At 40.4% G+C, this 26,264-nt stretch overlaps 3 protein-coding genes and 2 long non-coding RNA genes across 5 annotated transcripts; 1 reads left to right on the top strand and 4 right to left on the bottom strand.

Moving 5' to 3' along the window:
• Positions 1-244: 244 nt before the first annotated feature.
• On the bottom strand, positions 245-2,718 carry LOC148011297 (uncharacterized). Its single transcript, XR_015689384.1, has 5 exons — positions 2,350-2,718; positions 1,983-2,274; positions 1,664-1,912; positions 1,039-1,459; positions 245-920 (listed from the first exon to the last, which is right to left on the bottom strand). It is a non-coding gene; the product is annotated as an uncharacterized LOC148011297 (long non-coding RNA).
• A 1,022-nt stretch (positions 2,719-3,740) lies between these two features.
• Positions 3,741-6,092, bottom strand: LOC148011296 (uncharacterized). The gene has a single exon (XM_087670341.1). It carries the CDS (start codon positions 6,090-6,092, stop codon positions 3,741-3,743), a length of 2,352 nt encoding a protein of 783 aa, XP_087526467.1.
• A 4,413-nt stretch (positions 6,093-10,505) lies between these two features.
• Positions 10,506-12,857, top strand: LOC148011295 (uncharacterized). Its single transcript, XM_087670340.1, has one exon. It carries the CDS (start codon positions 10,506-10,508, stop codon positions 12,855-12,857), a length of 2,352 nt encoding a protein of 783 aa, XP_087526466.1.
• An 11,785-nt stretch (positions 12,858-24,642) lies between these two features.
• Positions 24,643-25,341, bottom strand: LOC148011294 (uncharacterized). The gene is made up of 2 exons (XM_087670942.1): positions 25,021-25,341; positions 24,643-24,924 (listed from the first exon to the last, which is right to left on the bottom strand). Exons 1-2 carry the CDS (start codon positions 25,337-25,339, stop codon positions 24,686-24,688), a joined length of 558 nt encoding a protein of 185 aa, XP_087527068.1. The 5' UTR covers positions 25,340-25,341; the 3' UTR covers positions 24,643-24,685.
• Positions 25,342-25,449: 108 nt separating this feature from the next.
• Positions 25,450-25,965, bottom strand: LOC148011293 (uncharacterized). The gene is made up of 3 exons (XR_015689319.1): positions 25,843-25,965; positions 25,651-25,733; positions 25,450-25,535 (listed from the first exon to the last, which is right to left on the bottom strand). It is a non-coding gene; the product is annotated as an uncharacterized LOC148011293 (long non-coding RNA).
• Between the last annotated feature and the right edge of the window lie 299 nt (positions 25,966-26,264).

Here is a 26,264-nt window from a genome sequence, read left to right as displayed (position 1 = left end):
TGTAGTACCAAAAGAATTTTAGTAATGCACATTATGTTAAATATACAACTAGAGTTGTTGAATTATATCATATTTCCAAATATGCTAGCATAAACCATTTGGGATATGAATATGCCATGACATTGATAGAAAACATACAAGGACTCTTGCAAAGTGGAATTATATGAAGTGCAACGATCTTTTGATACTCGATTGCTCAAACTATGTCATATTTTCAAATATGTTGACATAGAACATTTGGGATACAAATATACAATGGCATTGATTGAAAACATACAACCACTCTCGTAGAGTAGGACCTGAAGGGGCTTCTTATTGACATACATTGCTCATCAAAGCGCCAATCGCTCTTATCAAAGCGCCATTCACTCGATGTACAACACTGAAAATAGCTCCAACTGAAAATAACTAAAAATATGCATCGCCTAATTCTCTTGTGGTATTGTGTGAGGAAGAAGAGACAAGAGCAATGGCAACATTCATGTAGGAGTACCAGCTATAGCAGACAAGGAAGTCTCCCTCAATGATGCCTCCCTCTGCCATAGTTATGGTGCTCCCAACATATACATGGCTATAGACAAGGCCATGGCAATGGTGGGTATGCCAAACCCCATGGCCCAGCTCACACTCTACTGCACATAGACTACAAAGGTGCCCGAGAGGAGCACAAACAGGTAGATACCAAAGAAATACCAGTTTGAATAGCTTTGGAAAGCCTTCTTCCCCTCCAAAGTGTCTTGGTTAAATTGGTCAGCCCCAAAAGGGTAGGCACATGGTTTGATGCCACCTGAAGAAACGGCCAACAATGTAAATGCTGAGCAAAGGAAAGCAAGTTGGGCTGCTGTGGGTTGTGCACATTAAGATGGTGCCTGATTTGAACCAGCCAGACCAAGAAGTTGGCCTAAGGGATGAAACATTCCCTGCATTCATGCAGATAAAGAAACTTTATCAATACAAGCATAGGAAACAAGGAAGCAGATTGAGACAACTATAAATTGGTTGTGTGGATAAGCTGGACTAATACTAGTGCAAACTCACTTGAATTAATCAGTTTGTGCGCGACCCAATGTGTTGCACATTGAGATGCTTCCTGTGCAAGGATATCCCATGCATGTAGTGGTGACATCAATCATTTTTTTGTGTGGATTTACCGTTAAGAGCATGCCTTAAAACAACAACAATCCTTAGTCATGGCATGACATTAAAAACAAAGAACAAAAGGGACTCTTCAAGGAACTCACCACCAAGTTAATGAGAGAGGCTATGATCAAAGCCCATAAACATACAACATATTAATCTGCTAGATAACCACCAAGCACAGGAGAAATGTAACCTATGTTGTTGCTTATGCTGAGAATTTTGGCAGCATTGACCTGCTCTAAATGGAAATCTTATGTGAGGTACATGATCATGTTGAACATCATGCCTATGCTTGCAAGCTTGTCACATACTTCACTACCTGGATAAATCAGTTGAGCACAAGACGAGAGAGTTTTTCAGGTCATTGATGCTTGCTGGAAAATCGTAGCAATGTCCAAAAAAAGAGAGAGAACAATACACTAACATCAGCCTTCCTCCATATTGCATATATATGTACTTGTTAAGCACCACAATACAACTATAGTGCTACAAATCTAACATGAAGTATTTAGATGGAATCTACCTAATACAAATGGCATGGTCTTCCAGTTTCTAGGCTGCATGGCTCTCTTCTTCTCTTTAATTGTGCAAACTGCTCTCTGGACTTTCGCCCACAACAACATTGCAGGAGAGCTAGAGCTCCAAAATCCCCTACACTTCTCCTATCTTTGCTTGTCACTAGCAATGCCATCCACTCCCATGGTTTTTTCATTGCCTACTAGTGCCATCTCTCATAATCAAGCTCAGAAAATGAGCAAAATCTCCGAGTAAACTGTGAAATCCACCATGATATGCTTCAATCCTAAAGGAGAGAGAGAGAGAGAGAGAGAGAGAGCATGTACCTATTGTTACAGAAGACGAGCTTGGCTTCAGAGGTTTGCGAGATGTGTCATTTCAGAGAGCCGCGAGATGAGCTCGCTATGCTTCAAAGGGCCACGAGAGAGCATGGATGTGTGGGTTTAGAGAGCTGCGAGAGAGAGAGAGAGAGAGAGAGAGAGAGAAGGCAAATGGCCATGGATGCTATGTAACCTAAGTCATGAGAGAGAGAGAGAGAGAGAGAGAGAGTAGCGAGGGTTTGGCATTCCATGTCCATGGCCCCCCCTTTTTCTTTCTCTCCATCTCTTTTTTAAAACCCTGCAGTCAATCAGCCACATCAGACTTGACCGCTGATGTGTACGTCAAGACAAAAAACCCCACTTGATATCTAACCTGAGGCGCCTCATCATGCAATTCTATCCAACAGACCGCATGTTTGAACCGATCAAGCCCGCCTCGCGTGTCCAGGGACTCTTATCAACAGTAGCCTAGTATTACTTTCGCTCAATGGCATGAGTACAACTGTTGAGAGTACTGCATCGTCTTCACGATACGTTGTACGTTAATAAATGAATCCAGGCAATTAGAAGCAAATAACACACCGTCCAGGCAGATTACCAAGCCTCAGTCCAACAAATTGCTGCATATTTTTGTGACTGGTCCCTCGATAATAGTTGGTGCTCAATCTGGCCTCCATCCTCTCCTCTTGAGCCGGCCATCTCATTGATGAAACAGGCGCCAGTTGCGCCGCCAGCCCGTATTTTCCGGCCGCGAACCCGTGTTTTTGACCACCAATTTATTCGGCCGGAATCCCATGACTCTCGCAGCCGTCATACGCTGGTAGGCACCTCCTATATCATTAACCATATATCAAATGCGCATAATGGCCACGCTTAGACATGACGGCCGCCAAAACACCAAATTGGCGACGTTTTATCCTTGCATCCAAGCCCATTTGGCGCACAAAGGCCGACGTGAATGCCTCACGACTTTTGCTTGGGCAGATAATTTTCTTTCATATATATTTTTGGCAGAGAGAGAGAGAGAGAGAGAGAGAGAGAGAGAGAGAGAGAGCTCTTACCTCGCCCTCACTCCCGAGTCCCACTGCCAACTGGACATGTCTGTGTCATGTTCCCCTTTTTTCTGTGCTGGGAAATTGAAAACTCCTTGATGGCCAAAACGATGACGTGAATTTGGAAACCTCTCACTGGACATGTCTTTGTCACGTAGACATGTCACGTCCCCCTTTTTCTGTGATGGGAAATTGAAAACTCCTTGATGGCCAAAAGGATGACGTGAATTTGGAAACCTCCCACCAGTGTTCATTTTTGCAAGTACCCTAGGTTTTTTCATGTGAAAGGCTCGTTAGCAAGTGCCTTTCTTATGGAAGGGCTTTTTCAAAACTTTGCCCTTCGAGAGTCGCCTATTCTAAATTTTGCCTTTCTAGCTTAAAAAATACTATTTTACAAACTCCGGTTTAATCAATGTATAATCTCTTTGAACTGTTTTCTTGCCTTGTCATGTTCATTATTCTTTACAAAACTATAATACCAACAATGATACTATAAAATTTTCTACACTTAGTATACTAATCAGCTAATGATTTTAAGCATAATAAAATAAAATTGTAAATAATATCATGAGAATAAAGTGTAATGCTAGGAGAAAGGCTAGAGTTCAATTAAGCAAGATAGTTCAAAAGGGAAACAAGATAGTTCTATAATAATCCATGGTCACATATCAAAATAGCAACACAATCAAAGCATACCATTACTCATGCTTTCTTACACCAACTCTGTTCCTACCACATTGACACTACGGTGAGCTTTCAATCCGTCCCACGTGGCATAGATGGCATCCCAATCAACATCCAAAGGGTCTTTAGCACCATTATATGAAAGAAACATGAGTTGATTCAAGGTCTCCAATGACATCCTATTGCGATCATTGGACTTGATATGATTCATTTTAGAGAATCCTCTCTCACAATCAACTGTGCTTGCAACAATAAGTAAGCATGAACGCCATAACTTTTTCATCTCTCCAAAGGCTTGATCAAACTCAATATCATGTCCACATAATTGCCATGCACCATGCATATTTTGACCTGGGCATGTCCTCTTTAACTTCACCATAAAGTCTCCATACTCAAGCTTGCATGCATCAATATCAACAAGGGTCCCAAACTTTTCTAGTAAGGCATTTATCCAAATTGCACCCATTGTGAAGCATCCACGAACATCATGTGGGTAATCCTTAGGGCTAAATATCTTTGCAGCCTCAAATAGCTTTAAATCGGCAAACCTCACATATAGTGCAGATATAACATTCTGTACAAATTGCTTGCCAATTTCAATGCAGCTCTCCCAAGTTGCCAATTGGATACATTTATCCTTAGGTCCCAACTGATTATTATGAAGAGTATGCCTTTCCATAGCTCCAGCATTGTTGATTGAAAAATGCATGTATCCATCTTTAACTTGCTGATAAAACTTTGTGAGATATTGTGTCCCATGACCAAAGTCTCCCAATAAGAAGCGTGCCTCTAGAATATCTATAGTGACCATAAGCTCTGTTCCTATTGAAGTTATGTCTACTTGTTCAACTTGGAACTTTTTATTCAGAAGATTTAAGTAGTGTAGCACATCAGCTAACAGATGTAGGAAGAATTCAACCTTGAATGAGGTGAACAACATATACAACTCTGCATTTTCCCTCATCCATATACGCAATAGAGCTGGCATCAATGTAACGAGCCTTTTCACTACTTGTCCTCTTGAGAGCCAACGAATCTCATGCACCTTCAAGAGCTCATGAACTGGTAGCTCAAATTCAATGGCTAAATCTTTCAATTCGCCATGCCTTTTGTAAGAACTACTGAACCATTTGTAAGACTTTCGAGCGGCCATTTCTACTATCTCAAAGATAGCCAATGTAGACAAAGCATCCTTAGCTGCCAATGCATCTCTATGTGCTATACAATGAACTCCAACCAGGTGTGGTACCTCTCGTGCAAATCGGTTGACTAATCCATTTTGCCCAAGCATCACACTACATCCATCTGTGGAAAATCCTACAAGCTTAGATTTTGATAAACCAAAGCTGAGTAAAAACTCTGAGAGCCCATCATACAATCCCTTTGCTGTTCCATTATGTGTTTTCAATAATGAAACAAATCTATTACGTACATATCCATTGCCCTTATCACATAAATATGTGATACATACGATCATGTGGTGATCGTTAGAAACATCCGTGCTCTCATCCACCATCAATGAGTACAAGGGACTTTCACAAATCTCTGCCTTTGCTTTCTCATACAAGTGTTTGTAGCATGCCTCCAAAAACATATGAGCAGAAGATGAAGAAAGATAGGATGCATAACTTGCTTGACTAGGTACATATGGTGCCCCAAAAAATACTAATTCCTCAACATTCTTTTGAAAGTCTGAAAGAGGCTTATCCCTGATCGCAATGAAATACATCACTTGAAGCAACACTCTGATCCGTGCAACCCTTTTGTCTACCTCTGCTTGATCCATATTGTGCAAATGTGTATCAAGAGGTAAAGTTGATCTGTGGTCTTTCTCTGCCCATAAGAACTTTGCTTTGTTGTGTTCTTTGGACCTTTCGTGTACCTCCAATGATGGTCGTTGGAGAACTGTGCTACCAATATTAGCAAAAACATTGCTCATCTTAAAGTGTGTACACATCTTGCAACGGATTCTTTGTTTGCCATCTGCATCATGTGTAGCATAGCTCCATGGAAAGTACACCTTCCAATGTTCCTGATACACACGCTGACCCTTTGCTTTTTTTGACACTGAACCTTCATAGTCTAAAACTGCATCCACATGTGCCTCATATTGTTCTCTCACTTCATGTATGCTTTGTAGTACATTCACATTTTGTTCCATTTGAATGTCATCTTCCTCCTCTTCTAACCTCACATTGAGGTCCACACTCACATTCCTTGTAGGTTGTGTGTATGCACTAGAGCTTGCATTTGGAACATCATTGTCTCCAACACTATTGGGCATATCCTCTATTGATTTTCTCTTTCGCAAAAAAGCCATTGAGAGGCTTAATTGCTGAGAATCCTTTTTAGGGCGCCCAATTCTTGTCGAGAAAGCCATAACTTCAAATGCAACTGGTTTATCAATAACAATAAGCTCATAAGTTTCAAATAAAGAAATAAATTTTCAAAGGTCATATAAACTATTTTATATCATACATATCTTAGTAAGGTCAAGGTTTCACCCATCCATCTCAAAGAAAAGTGGTTTCATTTCTTAGTAAAAATGAGTAAACCCTTGATAGTAAATGTAGAGAAGAAATGATTAAATCAACTTTTTTAAAGACATAATGATGGAGCATACAACTATAAAGTGTATACTAGCATTTGACTAAGGGCATCAATTAAAAGATTTCGAGTACTTATGTTTTGGGGATACATGTAAAGATTTGATGATAGTCACTCTAAGAAGTTTTCCTAATATCTCTTATTGCTAAGAAATCTCACTACTATGGATAGTGACTTTCATAGTTATGTCTTCTAGGTTGACAAAGGTTCTAACTCCATATTTTATCCCTATGAATTGTGTAAGACTTTGGCCTTATTGTTTTTGGGTTATTCCTTGATAGTATAATTCAAAGGACGTAGAAAAACTTTTGCATCCATAGGATCTATGTTACACTTAAATAAACTAATATTAGTTCAATCCTAAACATTGAAATATATTCCTTCTCTCTCAATTGGCTTTAATAAAGACTATCTTAGAGTTGCATAACCATATAACAATCGATGACTAGTTAAGTTAGACAACTCACCTCTCAAAGACTATATCTAATCAATATTGACTCGATTCGAGAGGAAAAACAAATCAATCAATATTGACTCAATTCAAGAGGAAATCCATAATTTAAAGCAAAATGATCATTTTGCCTCATTGCTAAGTTTTGGGTCTTATTGTGACTTGGAATTGTTTTTGCTTTAGGATATTGTAAGGGATGATGAGGTAGGTCATGGTAGGAGAACTATCAAAACGATTCTAACTCATAAGTAATTAAAGCAAAATAGTAGCTACTAGCCACTTAACTTATATAGGTAGTCTAAGACTAAGACTAAGGTGTGATTGTTGTTTTTTAAAAACTTACCTTGATAGAGCGTGCTGAGGTGGCGACTCCCCGCTGGTCTCTGGAGGCCTGGAGGCTGGAGCCTGGAGGGCCGTGGAGGCCCGAGGGTCGAGGCGGGCCGCGGCAGTGGTGGGCACTGGGCACTGCGCCCAGGCAAGCCCGAGGGTCGAGGAGTCAGGACTCGAGGCGGGCCGGGCCGCGGCAGTGGGCAGTGGGCACTGCGTCCAGGTGGCAGGCAGGCAGGCGGCTGGCCGCTAGAGGGTCGAGTCACTCGAGAGTCCACGGCCGAGTCCCGCTGGAATCGGCTGGATCCTGGAGGGTTGACGCCGAGTCCTGCTGGCGGCTGGAGACTGGCGTCCCCGCTGGTGGCGACTAGCGTCCTGAGTACCCGGCGCTGGTGGAGTCGCCGTTGCTGGAGTCCCGAGGGCCGAGACTGGAGTCCCCGCTGGTGACGGCCGAGACTGGAGTCCCACTCAGTGGCTGGAGCCTGGCAGGCTGGTAGCTGCCAGTTAGAGCGGCGAGTTAGTTGAGGGCCGAGCGGCGAGGCCCTACTCTCGTGTCAAGTTTCAACTTCCCACTCCCGACTCCCGAGCGTACAGTACCTCGGGAGCTGTAGGTTGTAGCCTGTAGGCTATCACTGTCAAGTCGACTGTTCAGACTCCAACTCTCCTCAAGGCTCGTACTCAGGACTCTCGAAAGTTGAGTGGCTTTTAGCCTTTAGGACCTAGGTTAAGAATTAGGGTTTCAAATTTCAACCTTTGAAGTTTGGGGGCCGGGCCAGGGGCTTGGGTAGTGGGCATTGGGCAGTGGGCACCGAGCGGGTGCCAGGTGGCTCCTAATAATATTAATTAATTAATTTTTTTAAAAAAAATTGCCCTTCTAAAGCAAGGTTAGAAAAAACCTGCCTTTCTTGAAGAAGGGCAAATTTTTTATCTTGGCCTTCTATGACATGGCCGAAATTTTTTTTGCCTTCTCTTGAAGGTCAAAATGCTTATAGAAGGGCTCAGCAACCCTAAAAAAAAAACCCTGCTTGCAGGCAAGGGACGGACGAAGGAGCAAGGCGAGCAATATATATATATATATATATATATATATATATATATATATGAAAAAAGAGGGTATTTACAAGATACTCGAATGAATATCTACCGCTGCGGACTCGGGACTCGGGAGCCTGGCGGGGGTGTCCGGCGGGGAGTCCCCAGTCGAGAGTCGAGACTCGATAGGTGAGGTGATCGTGAGAGTCTCAAGATCCTCCGCCCATATTCAGATCGGTACAAGTGGGCCAGAATCTCGAACGGCAGCCTGAGATATTTCCAAAAGGAGGTTCTGATTTCCCATCACAGAAAAAGGGGAACGTGACAAAGACATGTCCAGTGGGAGGCAGGGTTTTTTTTTAAGGGTTGCTGAGCCCTTCTATAAGCATTTTGACCTTCAAGAGAAGGCAAAAAAAATTTCGGCCATGTCATAGAAGGCCAAGATAAAAAATTTGCCCTTCTTCAAGAAAGGCAGGTTTTTTCTAACCTTGCTTTAGAAGGGCAATTTTTTTAAAAAAAATTAATTAATTAATATTATTAGGAGCCACCTGGCACCCGCTCGGTGCCCACTGCCCAATGCCCACTACCCAAGCCCCTGGCCCGGCCCCCAAACTTCAAAGGTTGAAATTTGAAACCCTAATTCTTAACCTAGGTCCTAAAGGCTAAAAGCCACTCAACTTTCGAGAGTCCTGAGTACGAGCCTTGAGGAGAGTTGGAGTCTGAACAGTCGACTTGACAGTGATAGCCTACAGGCTACAACCTACAGCTCCCGAGGTACTGTACGCTCGGGAGTCGGGAGTGGGAAGTTGAAACTTGACACGAGAGTAGGGCCTCGCCGCTCGGCCCTCAACTAACTCGCCGCTCTAACTGGCAGCTACCAGCCTGCCAGGCTCCAGCCACTGAGTGGGACTCCAGTCTCGGCCGTCACCAGCGGGGACTCCAGTCTCGGCCCTCGGGACTCCAGCAACGGCGACTCCACCAGCGCCGGGTACTCAGGACGCTAGTCGCCACCAGCGGGGACGCCAGTCTCCAGCCGCCAGCAGGACTCGGCGTCAACCCTCCAGGATCCAGCCGATTCCAGCGGGACTCGGCCGTGGACTCTCGAGTGACTCGACCCTCTAGCGGCCAGCCGCCTGCCTGCCTGCCACCTGGACGCAGTGCCCACTGCCCACTGCCGCGGCCCGGCCCGCCTCGAGTCCTGACTCCTCGACCCTCGGGCTTGCCTGGGCGCAGTGCCCAGTGCCCACCACTGCCGCGGCCCGCCTCGACCCTCGGGCCTCCACGGCCCTCCAGGCTCCAGCCTCCAGGCCTCCAGAGACCAGCGGGGAGTCGCCACCTCAGCACGCTCTATCAAGGTAAGTTTTTAAAAAACAACAATCACACCTTAGTCTTAGTCTTAGACTACCTATATAAGTTAAGTGGCTAGTAGCTACTATTTTGCTTTAATTACTTATGAGTTAGAATCGTTTTGATAGTTCTCCTACCATGACCTACCTCATCATCCCTTACAATATCCTAAAGCAAAAACAATTCCAAGTCACAATAAGACCCAAAACTTAGCAATGAGGCAAAATGATCATTTTGCTTTAAATTATGGATTTCCTCTTGAATTGAGTCAATATTGATTGATTTGTTTTTCCTCTCGAATCGAGTCAATATTGATTAGATATAGTCTTTGAGAGGTGAGTTGTCTAACTTAACTAGTCATCGATTGTTATATGGTTATGCAACTCTAAGATAGTCTTTATTAAAGCCAATTGAGAGAGAAGGAATATATTTCAATGTTTAGGATTGAACTAATATTAGTTTATTTAAGTGTAACATAGATCCTATGGATGCAAAAGTTTTTCTACGTCCTTTGAATTATACTATCAAGGAATAACCCAAAAACAATAAGGCCAAAGTCTTACACAATTCATAGGGATAAAATATGGAGTTAGAACCTTTGTCAACCTAGAAGACATAACTATGAAAGTCACTATCCATAGTAGTGAGATTTCTTAGCAATAAGAGATATTAGGAAAACTTCTTAGAGTGACTATCATCAAATCTTTACATGTATCCCCAAAACATAAGTACTCGAAATCTTTTAATTGATGCCCTTAGTCAAATGCTAGTATACACTTTATAGTTGTATGCTCCATCATTATGTCTTTAAAAAAGTTGATTTAATCATTTCTTCTCTACATTTACTATCAAGGGTTTACTCATTTTTACTAAGAAATGAAACCACTTTTCTTTGAGATGGATGGGTGAAACCTTGACCTTACTAAGATATGTATGATATAAAATAGTTTATATGACCTTTGAAAATTTATTTCTTTATTTGAAACTTATGAGCTTATTGTTATTGATAAACCAGTTGCATTTGAAGTTATGGCTTTCTCGACAAGAATTGGGCGCCCTAAAAAGGATTCTCAGCAATTAAGCCTCTCAATGGCTTTTTTGCGAAAGAGAAAATCAATAGAGGATATGCCCAATAGTGTTGGAGACAATGATGTTCCAAATGCAAGCTCTAGTGCATACACACAACCTACAAGGAATGTGAGTGTGGACCTCAATGTGAGGTTAGAAGAGGAGGAAGATGACATTCAAATGGAACAAAATGTGAATGTACTACAAAGCATACATGAAGTGAGAGAACAATATGAGGCACATGTGGATGCAGTTTTAGACTATGAAGGTTCAGTGTCAAAAAAAGCAAAGGGTCAGCGTGTGTATCAGGAACATTGGAAGGTGTACTTTCCATGGAGCTATGCTACACATGATGCAGATGGCAAACAAAGAATCCGTTGCAAGATGTGTACACACTTTAAGATGAGCAATGTTTTTGCTAATATTGGTAGCACAGTTCTCCAACGACCATCATTGGAGGTACACGAAAGGTCCAAAGAACACAACAAAGCAAAGTTCTTATGGGCAGAGAAAGACCACAGATCAACTTTACCTCTTGATACACATTTGCACAATATGGATCAAGCAGAGGTAGACAAAAGGGTTGCACGGATCAGAGTGTTGCTTCAAGTGATGTATTTCATTGCGATCAGGGATAAGCCTCTTTCAGACTTTCAAAAGAATGTTGAGGAATTAGTATTTTTTGGGGCACCATATGTACCTAGTCAAGCAAGTTATGCATCCTATCTTTCTTCATCTTCTGCTCATATGTTTTTGGAGGCATGCTACAAACACTTGTATGAGAAAGCAAAGGCAGAGATTTGTGAAAGTCCCTTGTACTCATTGATGGTGGATGAGAGCACGGATGTTTCTAACGATCACCACATGATCGTATGTATCACATATTTATGTGATAAGGGCAATGGATATGTACGTAATAGATTTGTTTCATTATTGAAAACACATAATGGAACAGCAAAGGGATTGTATGATGGGCTCTCAGAGTTTTTACTCAGCTTTGGTTTATCAAAATCTAAGCTTGTAGGATTTTCCACAGATGGATGTAGTGTGATGCTTGGGCAAAATGGATTAGTCAACCGATTTGCACGAGAGGTACCACACCTGGTTGGAGTTCATTGTATAGCACATAGAGATGCATTGGCAGCTAAGGATGCTTTGTCTACATTGGCTATCTTTGAGATAGTAGAAATGGCCGCTCGAAAGTCTTACAAATGGTTCAGTAGTTCTTACAAAAGGCATGGCGAATTGAAAGATTTAGCCATTGAATTTGAGCTACAAGTTCATGAGCTCTTGAAGGTGCATGAGATTCGTTGGCTCTCAAGAGGACAAGTAGTGAAAAGGCTCGTTACATTGATGCCAGCTCTATTGCGTATATGGATGAGGGAAAATGCAGAGTTGTATATGTTGTTCACCTCATTCAAGGTTGAATTCTTCCTACATCTGTTAGCTGATGTGCTACACTACTTAAATCTTCTGAATAAAAAGTTCCAAGTTGAACAAGTAGACATAACTTCAATAGGAACAGAGCTTATGGTCACTATAGATATTCTAGAGGCACGCTTCTTATTGGGAGACTTTGGTCATGGGACACAATATCTCACAAAGTTTTATCAGCAAGTTAAAGATGGATACATGCATTTTTCAATCAACAATGCTGGAGCTATGGAAAGGCATACTCTTCATAATAATCAGTTGGGACCTAAGGATAAATGTATCCAATTGGCAACTTGGGAGAGCTGCATTGAAATTGGCAAGCAATTTGTACAGAATGTTATATCTGCACTATATGTGAGGTTTGCCGATTTAAAGCTATTTGAGGCTGCAAAGATATTTAGCCCTAAGGATTACCCACATGATGTTCGTGGATGCTTCACAATGGGTGCAATTTGGATAAATGCCTTACTAGAAAAGTTTGGGACCCTTGTTGATATTGATGCATGCAAGCTTGAGTATGGAGACTTTATGGTGAAGTTAAAGAGGACATGCCCAGGTCAAAATATGCATGGTGCATGGCAATTATGTGGACATGATATTGAGTTTGATCAAGCCTTTGGAGAGATGAAAAAGTTATGGCGTTCATGCTTACTTATTGTTGCAAGCACAGTTGATTGTGAGAGAGGATTCTCTAAAATGAATCATATCAAGTCCAATGATCGCAATAGGATGTCATTGGAGACCTTGAATCAACTCATGTTTCTTTCATATAATGGTGCTAAAGACCCTTTGGATGTTGATTGGGATGCCATCTATGCCACGTGGGACGGATTGAAAGCTCACCGTAGTGTCAATGTGGTAGGAACAGAGTTGGTGTAAGAAAGCATGAGTAATGGTATGCTTTGATTGTGTTGCTATTTTGATATGTGACCATGGATTATTATAGAACTATCTTGTTTCCCTTTTGAACTATCTTGCTTAATTGAACTCTAGCCTTTCTCCTAGCATTACACTTTATTCTCATGATATTATTTACAATTTTATTTTATTATGCTTAAAATCATTAGCTGATTAGTATACTAAGTGTAGAAAATTTTATAGTATCATTGTTGGTATTATAGTTTTGTAAAGAATAATGAACATGACAAGGCAAGAAAACAGTTCAAAGAGATTATACATTGATTAAACCGGAGTTTGTAAAATAGTATTTTTTAAGCTAGAAAGGCAAAATTTAGAATAGGCGACTCTCGAAGGGCAAAGTTTTGAAAAAGCCCTTCCATAAGAAAGGCACTTGCTAACGAGCCTTTCACATGAAAAAACCTAGGGTACTTGCAAAAATGAACACTGCCTGCAAGTTGCCTGCAAAATCAAATAAAGGCGATTCGCAACCATAAAGGGATGCCTTGAATAATAATAATATTGAATTGACCCCTTTTGTCACTGTCCCTTTTTCTGAAATAGTGGGAAATGGCCCGTCATAGATTATGACATTACGGTCACGCGCAGACGTACTAAACCTTTTATATGTCAAATAAGTAAAGTTTACAACGTGTGACATGTCTTTTTTCCTTCTCACTTACTAAATATATAACCACCTTTACGTTTGGATGCAAATACAGACTGAGCATGTGGCAGCACTTTATGTTCTTTCCATTGTGTCACATCTCACTCGTGAGTCGTGACTCATTTGTTCATAAATTGCAAAGGATGGTTTTGAACTTTGGGCCATCAGCCCAATAATGACTTTAGACGGCACTCCCATTCATGAATCATGAGTCACACACACACCCACACACAATTATATATATATATATATATCTCAGAGACTAAGAGGGGTTTCACACACGACGTTTGAAATAACTCTCCATGTGTCTTGTGTGTGATGAAACTCAACATGTGGTTCTCTTCAAAACCTTTCCCTAGTGCATTTTACTTGTGTCACCCACACCTCCTATTGCCATTGATGGCAAGCTCGAGACATTGCTAGGATCATTTTGAGAAGGAAATGTCCAACCATAGAGTCCTTAGTTTGACAAAGCAATAAAACTAACACATGAGAATCCTCTACTATTTTGTTACTATGGCTACATCTATGCTTGAACTTGTAAGCTAGCATTGAACATTTCAATTTATTTTAACAAGCATAAATGCACGTCCACTTATGAAGGCTTTCAATTTTGTACATAAAAAGAAGATATGCATATCTATATAACTTAAAGGAGATCTCAAGAAAAGAAACTTTTGATCATGTGAACAAAACCTAATTAAAAAATATTATGTGCTCATAACACAACCTACGAGAAGCCACCAAGTCCAAATTCATATAAGTATTATGCACACACGCACATTTTTTAAGGCTTCTAAATTTGTATGTATACGAGAGACATGCTTAGGTATGCGTGAATAAAAGAGGTTTCAAGAAAGGAAACATTGGACCTAGCGCCAAATTTCAATAATAAATAGTATCATGATTCATGAGGCAAAGTAAAACATATGAGAATTTGGTGGAACAAAATTTGCTCTCAAGTTAATGATTTTTTCATAGCACTTTTTCCATCACTAATTACATGTGTGATTCAACTAAGCAAATGGCATAGAATATTTTAGTCAATTGTAACAAACATGTTAGCACATTGTCTTACACACATTCTAGAAAGATTCAAAATTGAATATGTATACAAAGCACTCTCATGACTCCAAAGCAATTTCACTCTAATTAGTTGTAACAAACATATTACAACATTGTCACATACACATGCTAGAAGGATTCAAAATTGAATATGTATATAAAGCACTTTCACCAATGCTGTTTATTAGAAGAGGTTTTAAGAAAGGATATATTTCACAACTTGGAAATATCTAAATAAAATTAATATAAAAAGATCAAACATGGCAATTGAGTTAAAGTAAAACCAATTCTACATTGGTGACTCTTTTCTTGAAAGCATATTAGGGCTTCAAAGTCGATTTCTATATAAAAGACATGTATAGGTGTTGATTAGTCAAATACATTTTAGGAAATGAGACATTTGACCATGTGGCGAAAAACTAACCAAAAGTAATATCATAAAATGAATACAAGCGCCATATGATAATTTACATTTCTACTAAATGATCATGGATTGAAAATGGTATGAATTCTTAATGCAATAAGAAAAGGATTTCACCATATGGCTAAATGTAAAGTTGTATAGGAGGGAAGAAGAAGATATGACCATATGGCCAAACCCTAGGTTCCAAAGCATTACAAGAGTGGCATATACTTTTGACACAATAAAGAGGTGTATAGGGAAGAAGAGCATATGACCATATGGCCAAACCCTAAATCTAAACTTGTATAGGGAAGAAGAGGACATGACCATATGAGTAGAGCCTCGGTTCTACAACATCATGAGTGGTATATAAAAGGATATGACCATATTGCAAGACCCTACGTTCTATAGCATTACAATTTTTATACAAGAGGATACAACCATATGGCCAGGCCCTAGGTTCTAAAGGATTACAAGTGGTATGTAGTTTTGATACAAGAACAAATGATTTTGACAATATTGCGAAATCCATTAGGAGAAATATGGACTCTCTTTTTTGCCCCTTAAGGGGTTTCTCTCACCTCTCTCTCTCTAAAAAGAGATTCCAAAATAATATTTTAAAAAGAGATCTTTTACAATCAAGCAAATCTCGTTTTTATGTTTTCAATAGATTTCACCTATTATTTTATTCCCAAACTGCAGGTTAAGGTCACTTTTTCTCAAAATCCTCATAACTAAAAAAATACAATTCTATTTTTTCTAAAAACGCAGCCAATCATTCTTTAATGCCCTCATGACTCTTTAATGCCCTCTTTAGTGCCCTCATGACTTTTCAATCATTCTCATTCTCGCTTCTTAAAAGGGCGGAAGTTAAAAAACGATATAAAATGACGTACACATCATATTTTAAGATTATTTTTTACCCAGAGACACCTTTTTGACTCGAGAGTCTTCTTGTAAATTTTCATCTTTTTTGGACAAGTATATACCTATTTCTGGGCATTTTTTCATTCCCTTAGAAAGCTCTAGTTTTGTCCCAAATTTTGTGCATTCTTCTCTTTCCCTCCAGAATATGGTTTCTTGCATACGAGTTCTTCTGAAGTAGCATTGAGGAGTAGTTTTGATACCATTTGTTGAAATCAAAGAATCTCTATCTACAACACACTCTACCCTGCTACAGGCCATCTTCCTCTTCAAAAATATGCAGTAAGAAATCTCCGTCTTCAACAGTCTATACTACAAGCAATCCAGTGATAATGGAGGTATCTTTATTTTTTTAATCTTTATGATGTTATTATTCTTCACAGTTGTTGTTCAGTCCTTAAGCATCAATTCATAGAGAGAGAGAGAGGAGGGGAGAAGGGGGGACAGATAGGACTGTGTGAGATGAACAAAGAAAATAAGTGATAGAGTGACAGATAGTAAATTAGGGCAGAAGATAAGATGATGTTATTGTTTTCCACTAGCCAAGCTTCAGTATGAATGTGTTTAGGGTTTCCTTGATGAATTTTTGTTGAGAGAGAGAGAGAGAGAGAGAGAGAGAGAGAGAGAGAATATTTTGGATAGAATAGAAGATAAGATTTGATGCTAATTAGAGGTAGATTAAAAGCCAAGATTACAGGCTGATTAGGGGTTGATTAGGGTCTATCAAGACTGAAAGCAAGAGAAAGAGACAAGAACCAACTGGGTTTTAAAAAAAACACAGATATAGTGAATCAAAGGGGTGTATTTCTGCGATTTGAATGTTAATCCAAGTTAACATTTGCATACTTTTTTTTTTGCAGAATGCAGGTGCAGGATGTACCAAGAGAAAGAGAGATATTCACTTTCAATTGGAGAATGAATATGCACCAATGTTCAAAAGAACTGTGGAAAGAGATGATGCAATAAGATGCAGGATGCAACAAGAAAGAAATGCAAGGAAAAAAAATGTGGACCTTTGGGTTGATGGGTGCATTTATCCACCCGATCCACTCACTCGAAGGCCACCGCAATTTGAAGGGCTTACATCATTTGTAAAGTTTGCTTGTGAAGGCAATGAAGGATTGTATGGATACATATGCAAACTTGTCACACAAGGATTAGCAGCGGCTCATCAAACCTTGACAAATATGTAGACAAGATTACAAGGGAATATGCAGTCTTTGATGGAAAATGATAGATTATTGGCTGAGAAGGATAGAGAGAACCAGAACCTACAACAAGCAATGTCTGTCATTGAAGATGCTATGCATGCTACACACGTGCAGAATATGGAGTTACAGTCTAAAGTCAATGACTTGGAGAAGGAGAATCGAAACATAGAGAGGAAGCTCACAAAAACTTTGGAGATTGGTCCCACTTTAAAAACCAAAGAGGCACGTCGGCGCATCCGATCCGTTAAACCAATTGGCCAATTAGCCAAAGGAAGTGGACAATATCATAGACAGATATATGCTCAATCTACTACAATGAGAAATATGTTTCCTCATGCAGAGAATGATACTATTGCCAAAGTCCTTAGCAAGGATATGGTCAAAAATGCATTGGAAAATTGTAAATTCAGGGACATTGTGGATGGTGTTGCTAGTGAACATCTTAGGGATGTGAGCAACTTGTTTACTGCTACAGATGCTCAGGGATTATGTGACAAGGTGGGAATGAGTTCTAAGTCATATAGTATGCTCTATCAACAATTGGATACAGGTTTTAAGCAAGTCTTCAATACTAAGCGAGTAATGCCTCTGCCAAAACCATTTCACGTGAAGAAGGCTCGAAAACAACTAAATGAGAAAGTTTTAGAACTAATTGGTGAGCCTACGCATCTGGAACACACACACATATTGAAGTATGGTTCCAAAGAAGTTGCCTTTGTATTGAATGCATCCAACAACTTTGTATTGGATATATGTAGGGTTCAGATTGCTATGGTCAAGTTCTACAATATATCTATGGAAGAATGTAGAGGCAAGCTTAAGTTTGTCCTCAAACTTGATGAGAGTGAGATTATCAAGGGGCAAAAACTTGAGCGTGTGAGTATAACACTTATGAATCGAGCATTGGATCCCAACATCGATGAAAAATATCCTTTATACTTCAGTGTATAATCGGAGAATGAAATATGGTGGCTTGCAGCATTTGAAGTACCAAAGGAGGACCATGAAGTACTTAAAGTTTTTTTTAACCTCACTAATATACCCATTGTTATTCAATAGCAAAATAATGGAGCAGTTTTACACGTTGAGGGGTTTGGGGACTATCAAGTTGAATGGCATCTTGCAGGTGATTTAAAAACATTGAAGTGTATGTTTGGTTTATCAAATGCAGCAAATGCAAAATTTCTGTGCATATACTGCATGCAAACTAGGAAGAAAGGGAAAGATGGAAAGAAAGAATGGCTTGCCAAGGCAGGACAACAGGATGCTCCGACATGTGATCAGAAAGTCATGAGAAATGGAATGCTAATTCCAGTGGATCCAAACTGGTGCCCTATTTTGGAAATACCACTAACAAGGGTTCACTTTTGCACATTGCATTGTTTGGTTAGAATAATTGAGAAGCTAGTATATGAATATATATGCTTTGCATACAAGATGCAGCCCGTGTCAGAATCAAATTTTGATGCATTTAGAGTCCACAAGAGAGCACAAGTCCCAAGTATATGACACGTCAATACTCATATCTCTAACATGAGATGTCTTATAAATTTTCTTTAAAATTTCAAAGGTTTGTCACTATGTTTTTCAAAGTCGATTTCGAACTTTGTTTTTTAATTATGAAAAGTTGATTTTGAAATCCTAAGACAAAGATATGAAAATTCCAAACATTGGAACATTCACTGGCCTAGAGAGAGGGGGGGGCATGAGGGGGGTGTCAGGAGATAGAGAGAGGTAGGGATGGGGTGGAGAAATGAAATGAAATGATAAATTTAAAATTCATTTACACCACAGTAAGTTTGAAAGTTTCGTATTTAAGTCGTCTCTCCTTTCATTTTTTCCCATTGCTCTCCACTCTACCCTCCACCTTTCTATCCTTCATCATCACAGCCATGGCACGTTCCAAGCTTCCTATCAAAAAGGTGCCTGCGAGAGCAAGAGCTCAACACTCTTCCGAATCTAGTGAGCGTACTGTGAGTGACAAAGATCCCCTGGTGACCGATAACGGTGGCCCTACTGCAGCCAATAATGGTGGCGCTACTGTGGCCAACAATGGTGGCCCTAGTGTGTTCGATAATGATGGTTCGCCATTGTCCAGAAATGGTGGTCCACATGCTCCAGCTACTCCACCTCCCACTACTGCTCCAGCTCGTAATACACGCCCTCCAACACATAAAAAGCGAAGATGGAGACTAGGCACAGCTGCGCTATGCGAGATAAGTAAATTCCAGAAGAGTGCCGACTTGATTATTCCTAAGGCACCATTCTCCAGGTTGGTGCGAGAAATACTGCAAGATCTACAGTCAGGGCATCATCACAAGTTCTTTTCGAGGAACCAGGCAAGGAATGTGGGGCGATGGTCAAGCCAAGCCTTGCTTGCTCTCCAAGAAGCAGCTGAAAGCTACTTAATTGATCTAATGAGTGATGGTCAACTTTTAGCCATTCATGCCCAACGTATCACTATTAAGCCCATAGATCTGATTCTTGTTCGCAGGATCCGCAATAACAAGGATGCATTTAATCTTAATGTCAACAATATGCTTTGAGAAGCTACCTTGTAATTGGATCTATGTTTTTAGCTCAGGTTTGGTTGTAGATTGTAAGGAGCTTAGTTTTGGGTTATCTTTCCAGTAGACCTTCAAGTATTTGATAGTAGTGGCCTGCAAAATGGAGCTAAATTTTCCCTAGCTCTAGTTATACTTGGTGCGATGCACTATTTACAGTGTATTTCATAGTTTCGCAATGCTAAATCCAATATGTGATATTCTATTTTGACCATGTTTCGCATTGTGTGAATTTTCAAGTTTCCAATTTTGTAAGTAGTTTTGTTGAGGATAACTTCAATGTGCAACCACGTACACGTCGGTGATCGGTTGTATATGGGCCGATGCACTATATCCTTACTATATATAGTGGTTTGGCAACAGTATATCCGATATGCGATATTCCATTTTACCCATGATTTATTTTTTGTCAATTTTAAGTTTCCAATGTTTCGCATTGCGAGGTTGACAATACATTTAATCTACAGTTGCGCACACTCATTATCAGTACATTTAATCTACAGTTGCAAGGTTGACAACACATTATCAGTGTAGTATAATGCAGTTAACGCATTTTCAAAAAAAGATTGAACCGTCAAATTTATAAATCGGAATCTGGTGAAACTTCACCCTCATGCTGGGCATTAGAAAAACTCATTTACATTAAAAATTTGGCCCTATCAGAAGCCTCTGGGTCACCTGTCCGGAGGGGGATTCAGGGCCCCAGACGCGAGCCTTCGAACAGGTGATCCAGAGGCTTCTGTTGGGGCCAAAAAAATTTTGGGTGGTTGATGTGTCCTTGAGGAGCCTACAGGTAAAATTTCATGTGATTCGGAGCACTGGTGATATTTTTCCAAAGCATGGATTCATTAATTAAAATTTTAGGGTTTTTGAAAATTTTGGCTATAAGTTTAAAGTTTCACCTCATTTTACATATTTCACTTTTGAGTTCTGAGTTCTCTCTCCTAGAAGACATGGTATGCACCAAGCAAGCGGCCCAGAGATACCCCCTGGAAATTCCATACGGCAGCCACGTCCTCCAGCTCCACCACCACCACAACGACGCCAGTATCGCAAGCGTCGATGGAAGCCATGCACAGTGGCTCTTCGCGAGATCCGCCACTACCAGAAGACCACTCACCTCCTGATACCGAAGGCTCCATTCCAAAAGTTGGTGCGGGAGATCATGGAGGGCATACTGATCAGGAACAACAGGACCCAATTTCCAGATATATTACATGCGAAACAACCGGATCGCTGGACTGCCCAGGCCCTCCTCACACTACAAGAAGCTGCTGAAGCCTACCTCATCGACTTATTTGGAGACTCAGTCTATGCAGCGGTGCATGCAAGGAGGGTCACCGTCACCGATAGGGATCTGCGGATAGTCAGGTTCTTTCGGCGATGGAAAGATAGTCCTCGCGGAGGTCAGCAAGGATAGAGGTGTACAACTCAAAAGCACATGGAATGTAGCTTCTGAAGACATTTGGTAAAGCCTTGGTTGTAATGGACCCCATGTATAATTGTTATTAATACAAATACAAAGTTTTTGGCGCGTCTTATTTTTGTTTAGTCGCTTGATATTTATTTTATTTACCTCATTGAGTTATCGTTACATGCGTTCGAACAAATACATGTTGCGCACGAATTCGATAAAGCACTGTGTATTAAATTTAGGGTACGAATCGTGTTACGTATAAATTCGACAAATAAACGTAACATTCAAGTAAAAAACAACAGTAAATGACACGTATCACAAACTACATTGCACGCGAATCCAACAAACATCGGTTTTCATTACTTGAAGAGAAGATTACAAAGTGCAGTACATCAATGATGCGATATCAGTAGGCAATAAGTACATCTATTCTCTCCTAGGCTTCTTCGAGCTAGGCTCCCCATGGTCAGAGATATTCTTGATCATAGGCAACAATACATTTTGGCCCAATAGTTCTTGTCTAATGACAGTGGGGTCTTCAACACCGGCAACCATGCCACGGGCCACCATGGAGAAAAGTGGGCCAGACCTAGTACTCGTGAATAAGTAGAGTAGCTTCGAACGTCGAAGCAACACTACTTTCTCCAGGCTAGAGTTGGTCGGGATGATCTTGAAGGGCCCAGCCTTTGTTAGTACCCTCAACTTCAAGAAGTTCTCAGCAAAAGCAGGGGAGCATGTCTTATGAAATACAATAATGTCGTTGACAAGCTGCCCAACGTACTCCTTCAATGCCGAGTCTTGCACCCTTCCTTGGCTACCAGATCGGCCACCCTGCCTAGATGAAAACTCATCTATATAGACAATCTCCTGCAACACATAAGTTCAATATCAGACTCACTATGCATGGAATGTGCTGAAGATATATAAATCATATTCATATGAAACTTAACCAGTAGGGCCTCTAGGGCATCGGGAGCGCACACATGTGTTTTTGTCGGGATCGGGCCCCCAGATGTGCCCTGGCCGGAGGCTCGCGTCTGGGGGCCTGAATCTGCAGATTCAGGCCCCCAGACGCGAGCCTCCGGCCAGGGCACATCTGGGGGCCCGATCCCGACAAAAACACATGTGTGCGCTGCAGATTCAGGTCCCCCAGACGCGAGCCTCCAGCCAGGGCACATCTAGGGGCCCGATCCCGACAAAAACACGTGTGCGCTCCCGATGCCCTAGAGGCCCTACTGGTTAAGTTTCATATGAAATCGAGAACATTACCTTCTCTGCATCATCTATCTGCCGCTGTAATGGAGCATCCAGGTCTGCTCCTGCCACTAGGCTGCCCTCGTCTCTCTCTTGGGTAGGCACTGCATAGTCGGGTCGAGGACCAAAAAGGCTTTCCTGCAATCGCTCGAACTCCTCATCAGAGATCTGATACTGTGGCACCGCATCCTCAATCTGCTCCTGGATGCTCACAATGGCAGAGATGTCATCGATGCTCATGCCATCATAACGAGCCACCTCATCAACATGTGGTGGGGCATCCTGTAAATCAAAATCTATGAAATCACTAGGTGCATCATGCACCATGATACAGTATAGTTCTTCTTCCCTAAGCTCCAACAACTCTAGCACATCCTGCATGAGTAGATATTCCACCCCCTCGATGGTGATAGCATGGAGAGAAGAGAGGGGTGGCTCTTCGCTCATGGGCATCTCATCAGGGCAGGGAGGTGGGTGCACAATGGCCAAGCTCTGTGCTGCCTCAACACTCAGATCGAGAGTGATCTCCTCAGGATCCCTCTCAAAGTAATCTAGTAGTGGCCGAGAGGGTGCGTCGATGTCCTCGTCACTGTCCTCTTGCACCTCAGTGCACATAACATATATGACAAAGGCGGCATCCCTCTCAATGAGATCCATTGTGACGTGGTCCTGTGACGAGGCGGGCACTGCTCTAGCGTGGAGATGTTGCCCCACATGCACCAGGGCTCGACTTATCACCTTTGCATGGCTGGATCCGGCACACAAACTATACAAAAAATCCATGGGAACCCACCTGAGAGTGGAGTCGGGAATAGAGCAAGTGAGAGGTTCACTGCATCACAAAATGATGCTAGTATACTAGAGTTAGGGTCTACAGTGGAAAGTGAGCTCTCTAGACTCAAGGTCACGCAAAACAAGGATATATCTAGTCCCCTATGTGCGCGTAGCATGTGGAGCTGATCCATGCGGCGAAGGCGGGAGTGGTAGCCATGGCACACAAAGAGAGAAGGAAGGAGAGCACAAGTGTAGGGAAGTGGAGAATGAAAGTGAAAATGAGTTTCGAGTTATAGCTTTTATATGTCTAGGGTTTTAAATAAAGGTTCTTTATAAAGTTATTAACTCTAAAGTTTCAAATTAAAACTCTTACCTTAGTTTCTTTATTTCAGTACTTTAAAGTCACTGTTAAAATTACTCATACAGACAAATGCTTCATTCTACATTATTATATCCTCGAATATGTTTGGGTCGCTGAGTATATTCAAGTCTAACGAGAGAAAATATATACTTTTTTAAAGAAAATAAATCTAAAAGGCCTTGAAATTTCCTATGGATCCAATTTAATATTAAAATTTAAGAAACGAGCAGCAGAGATGCGCTACAATATATCATTGTGCAAAGATAATATTCTCTAGATTATAGACCTCTAACCTGCAATTTAATTATGATTTTTAACTGCACGATTGAGTAATTACAGTATGTATTATCGCACGCTTGGATCACAGTAAACTAAAATTTAAAGTACTCAGAAGTTCAAAAAAGGTATGTATTCGCTCTTTATAAAGTTTTTTTACAAGGATTCCACTATCTCAAGGATATGTGGAGAAGCACATTGTTTACATGTCATGGATTGCTCACTACGAGTCTTGACTTTTCTATTATCTAACTTGAAATAGAAGTTGTAGAGGGGCTCACTGGACATTAATTGGATTTCTTGTCTCAGAAAATAAATGGGCCAATGACTCTCTGCGCTGACTACGAAAGGATTATGACCACTCCACAAGATTACCACATCTACAAGCGCTGTATGTGTGTCATCTCGGATATCTTGATCCAAGCTGATCCACTCCCCTCGCAAAAGTCGCCATCTTCTATATTGAAAGCGAACGCACAGAGTTTGTCTAGCAATGAAATACCTGTAATAAAAACAAAAATAATGGTAAGTGATCAATGCGACTAACATAACAATTCATCTAAGCGAGACCTATGTCAATTAAATCAAGGTATGCAAAGTAATAAAAAAGTTTTACTTGAATGTAATATCAGATTGGTTGACCCTGCACTCAATCGTCTCATCAAAATGTGTTCTTTTGGCTTGCCAAGACTCACCCAATAGCTAACTCATCCATTCCTCGGATGGACACTTGCATTGATAAGTAATCTTTGTTTTCTTCAAAACATCACATGAACCAAACAAATGTGCAAACAATGAGAATGGAATAAACCAACTAAGATGCACATCTTTGGAGTCTGTGGTGGGTTTCATAGCACTATTGATGTCAGATTTTATCTTCGATTTGCAAGCTCCTTACAACTCCAAGCTACCAATGAACCATTCACCACTAGACAGTGGCGGCAATGGGACATGCTGCAATCTCTGGCTTTCTACCACATACAATGAATTATAAAAAAAGATATTTTGAGTGGCAAGTTGACTTGCAGAGGTATTATCATAGATCAAAGAACCTATCTCTTCATGCCAAACATGTATCTTGCCGCTTAAACATTCCACATTCTGCCATTCATGCAAAGTCGATGGATATAGAGCTGTCAATCAAACAAGACTGAATTAGAATACTGCAAAGACTTTTAAAAACAACTCTGATACAAAAGAATAATCAATGATAAAATTTAACAACTTACTGTTTTGTTTATAATTTGCAATGTTGTTCTCGTCGTGTACAGAGATTTGTTTATGCGTATAAACATGTTGAATCAACACTTCTGTTACTGCACTTGTGCCATTAAACACTTTTCTGAACTCTAGAATTCTACCTTTCCAATGTTTGCTAGGGTTTGCAACATCCTTGCGCTTGACCTTGAAACTCCCTCGAGTACTTGGGTGCATCAAAATCCAATCCAACTTATAATACTTATCACAAATCCAATTACCGCCATTATCTTTCCTGTTGAAGACCTCCACTGCAAGTATGCTATTGATATTTTTCCTCCGTGAAGACATCTGTAACAACCAAATACAAAAGTTACCTATCAACATGTGTATAATTTGCAAATGTTCTCTCCAAATGAAATTAAATTTAAATGGATCAATTTAGAAAAGAAACATTGTACCTATAATTTCTTTCACAAAGATCCCTAGATATGTTGAACAAGAAGTTGACTTATAGCAAGACCATTGTTCCTTCACTGACAGATTCCTGCAGTACAAAAACAAAAGAAATCTTGGGTCAACGCATACATATAACTTATATAGGCTTTGTCCAAATGCGTTGAAATTTAACCATGGAACAGTAGTAAAAAATGGCAATATACCTATGGCTTTCTCTGCAAAAAATCCCAAAGATGTTGTAGAAGTTGAGTTCTTAATAAATCATTGTTCTTCACCCTCGGAGATTCTTGGAGTAAAAAAACAAAGGAAAGCTCAGTATGCATGTAACTTGTATACATTTTGTCTAAACGAGATAAAATTTAACAGTGGAGCAACAAAAAAACAAGACAATATACCTGTAACTTTGTTTACAGAGAAACCCTAAGATGTTGAAGAAGAAGTTGAGTGTTCAAAATCCCAAAGATGTTGTAGAAGTTGAGTTCTTAATAAATCATTGTTCTTCACCCTCGGAGATTCTTGGAGTAAAAAAACAAAGGAAAGCTCAGTATGCATGTAACTTGTATACATTTTGTCTAAACGAGATAAAATTTAACAGTGGAGCAACAAAAAAACAAGAAAATATACATGTAACTTTGTTTACAGAGAAACCCTAAGATGTTGAAGAAGAAGTTGAGTGTTCAAAATATCACTATTCTTGACTGTAAGAGACTCCTAGAGCATCAAAACAAAAGAAATTACATGTCAGAGAATGCACATAACTTACACAGGTTTTCTCCAAACGAGATAAAACTTTACCATAGAACATCTATGGAAGAGA

This window comes from Lygodium microphyllum, chromosome 28 (assembly GCF_053477565.2).
Source record: "Lygodium microphyllum isolate KBCC chromosome 28, Lygodium_microphyllum_v1.1.10, whole genome shotgun sequence".
Classification (NCBI taxonomy): domain Eukaryota; kingdom Viridiplantae; phylum Streptophyta; class Polypodiopsida; order Schizaeales; family Lygodiaceae; genus Lygodium; species Lygodium microphyllum.
The sequence above is the reverse complement of the archived record's forward strand: the minus strand, read 5'-3'. Positions and strand labels throughout refer to the sequence as shown.

Coding starts and splice junctions, on each gene's coding strand:
- LOC148011296 (XM_087670341.1), bottom strand. CDS start 6,092: ATGGCTTTCTCGACAAGAATTGGGCGCCCTAAAAAGGATTCTCAGCAA.
- LOC148011295 (XM_087670340.1), top strand. CDS start 10,506: ATGGCTTTCTCGACAAGAATTGGGCGCCCTAAAAAGGATTCTCAGCAA.
- LOC148011294 (XM_087670942.1), bottom strand. CDS start 25,339: ATGTCTTCACGGAGGAAAAATATCAATAGCATACTTGCAGTGGAGGTC. Junction 24,925..25,020: donor TGCAAATTATAAACAAAACA/GTAAGTTGTTAA, acceptor TTTGATTGACAG/CTCTATATCCATCGACTTTG.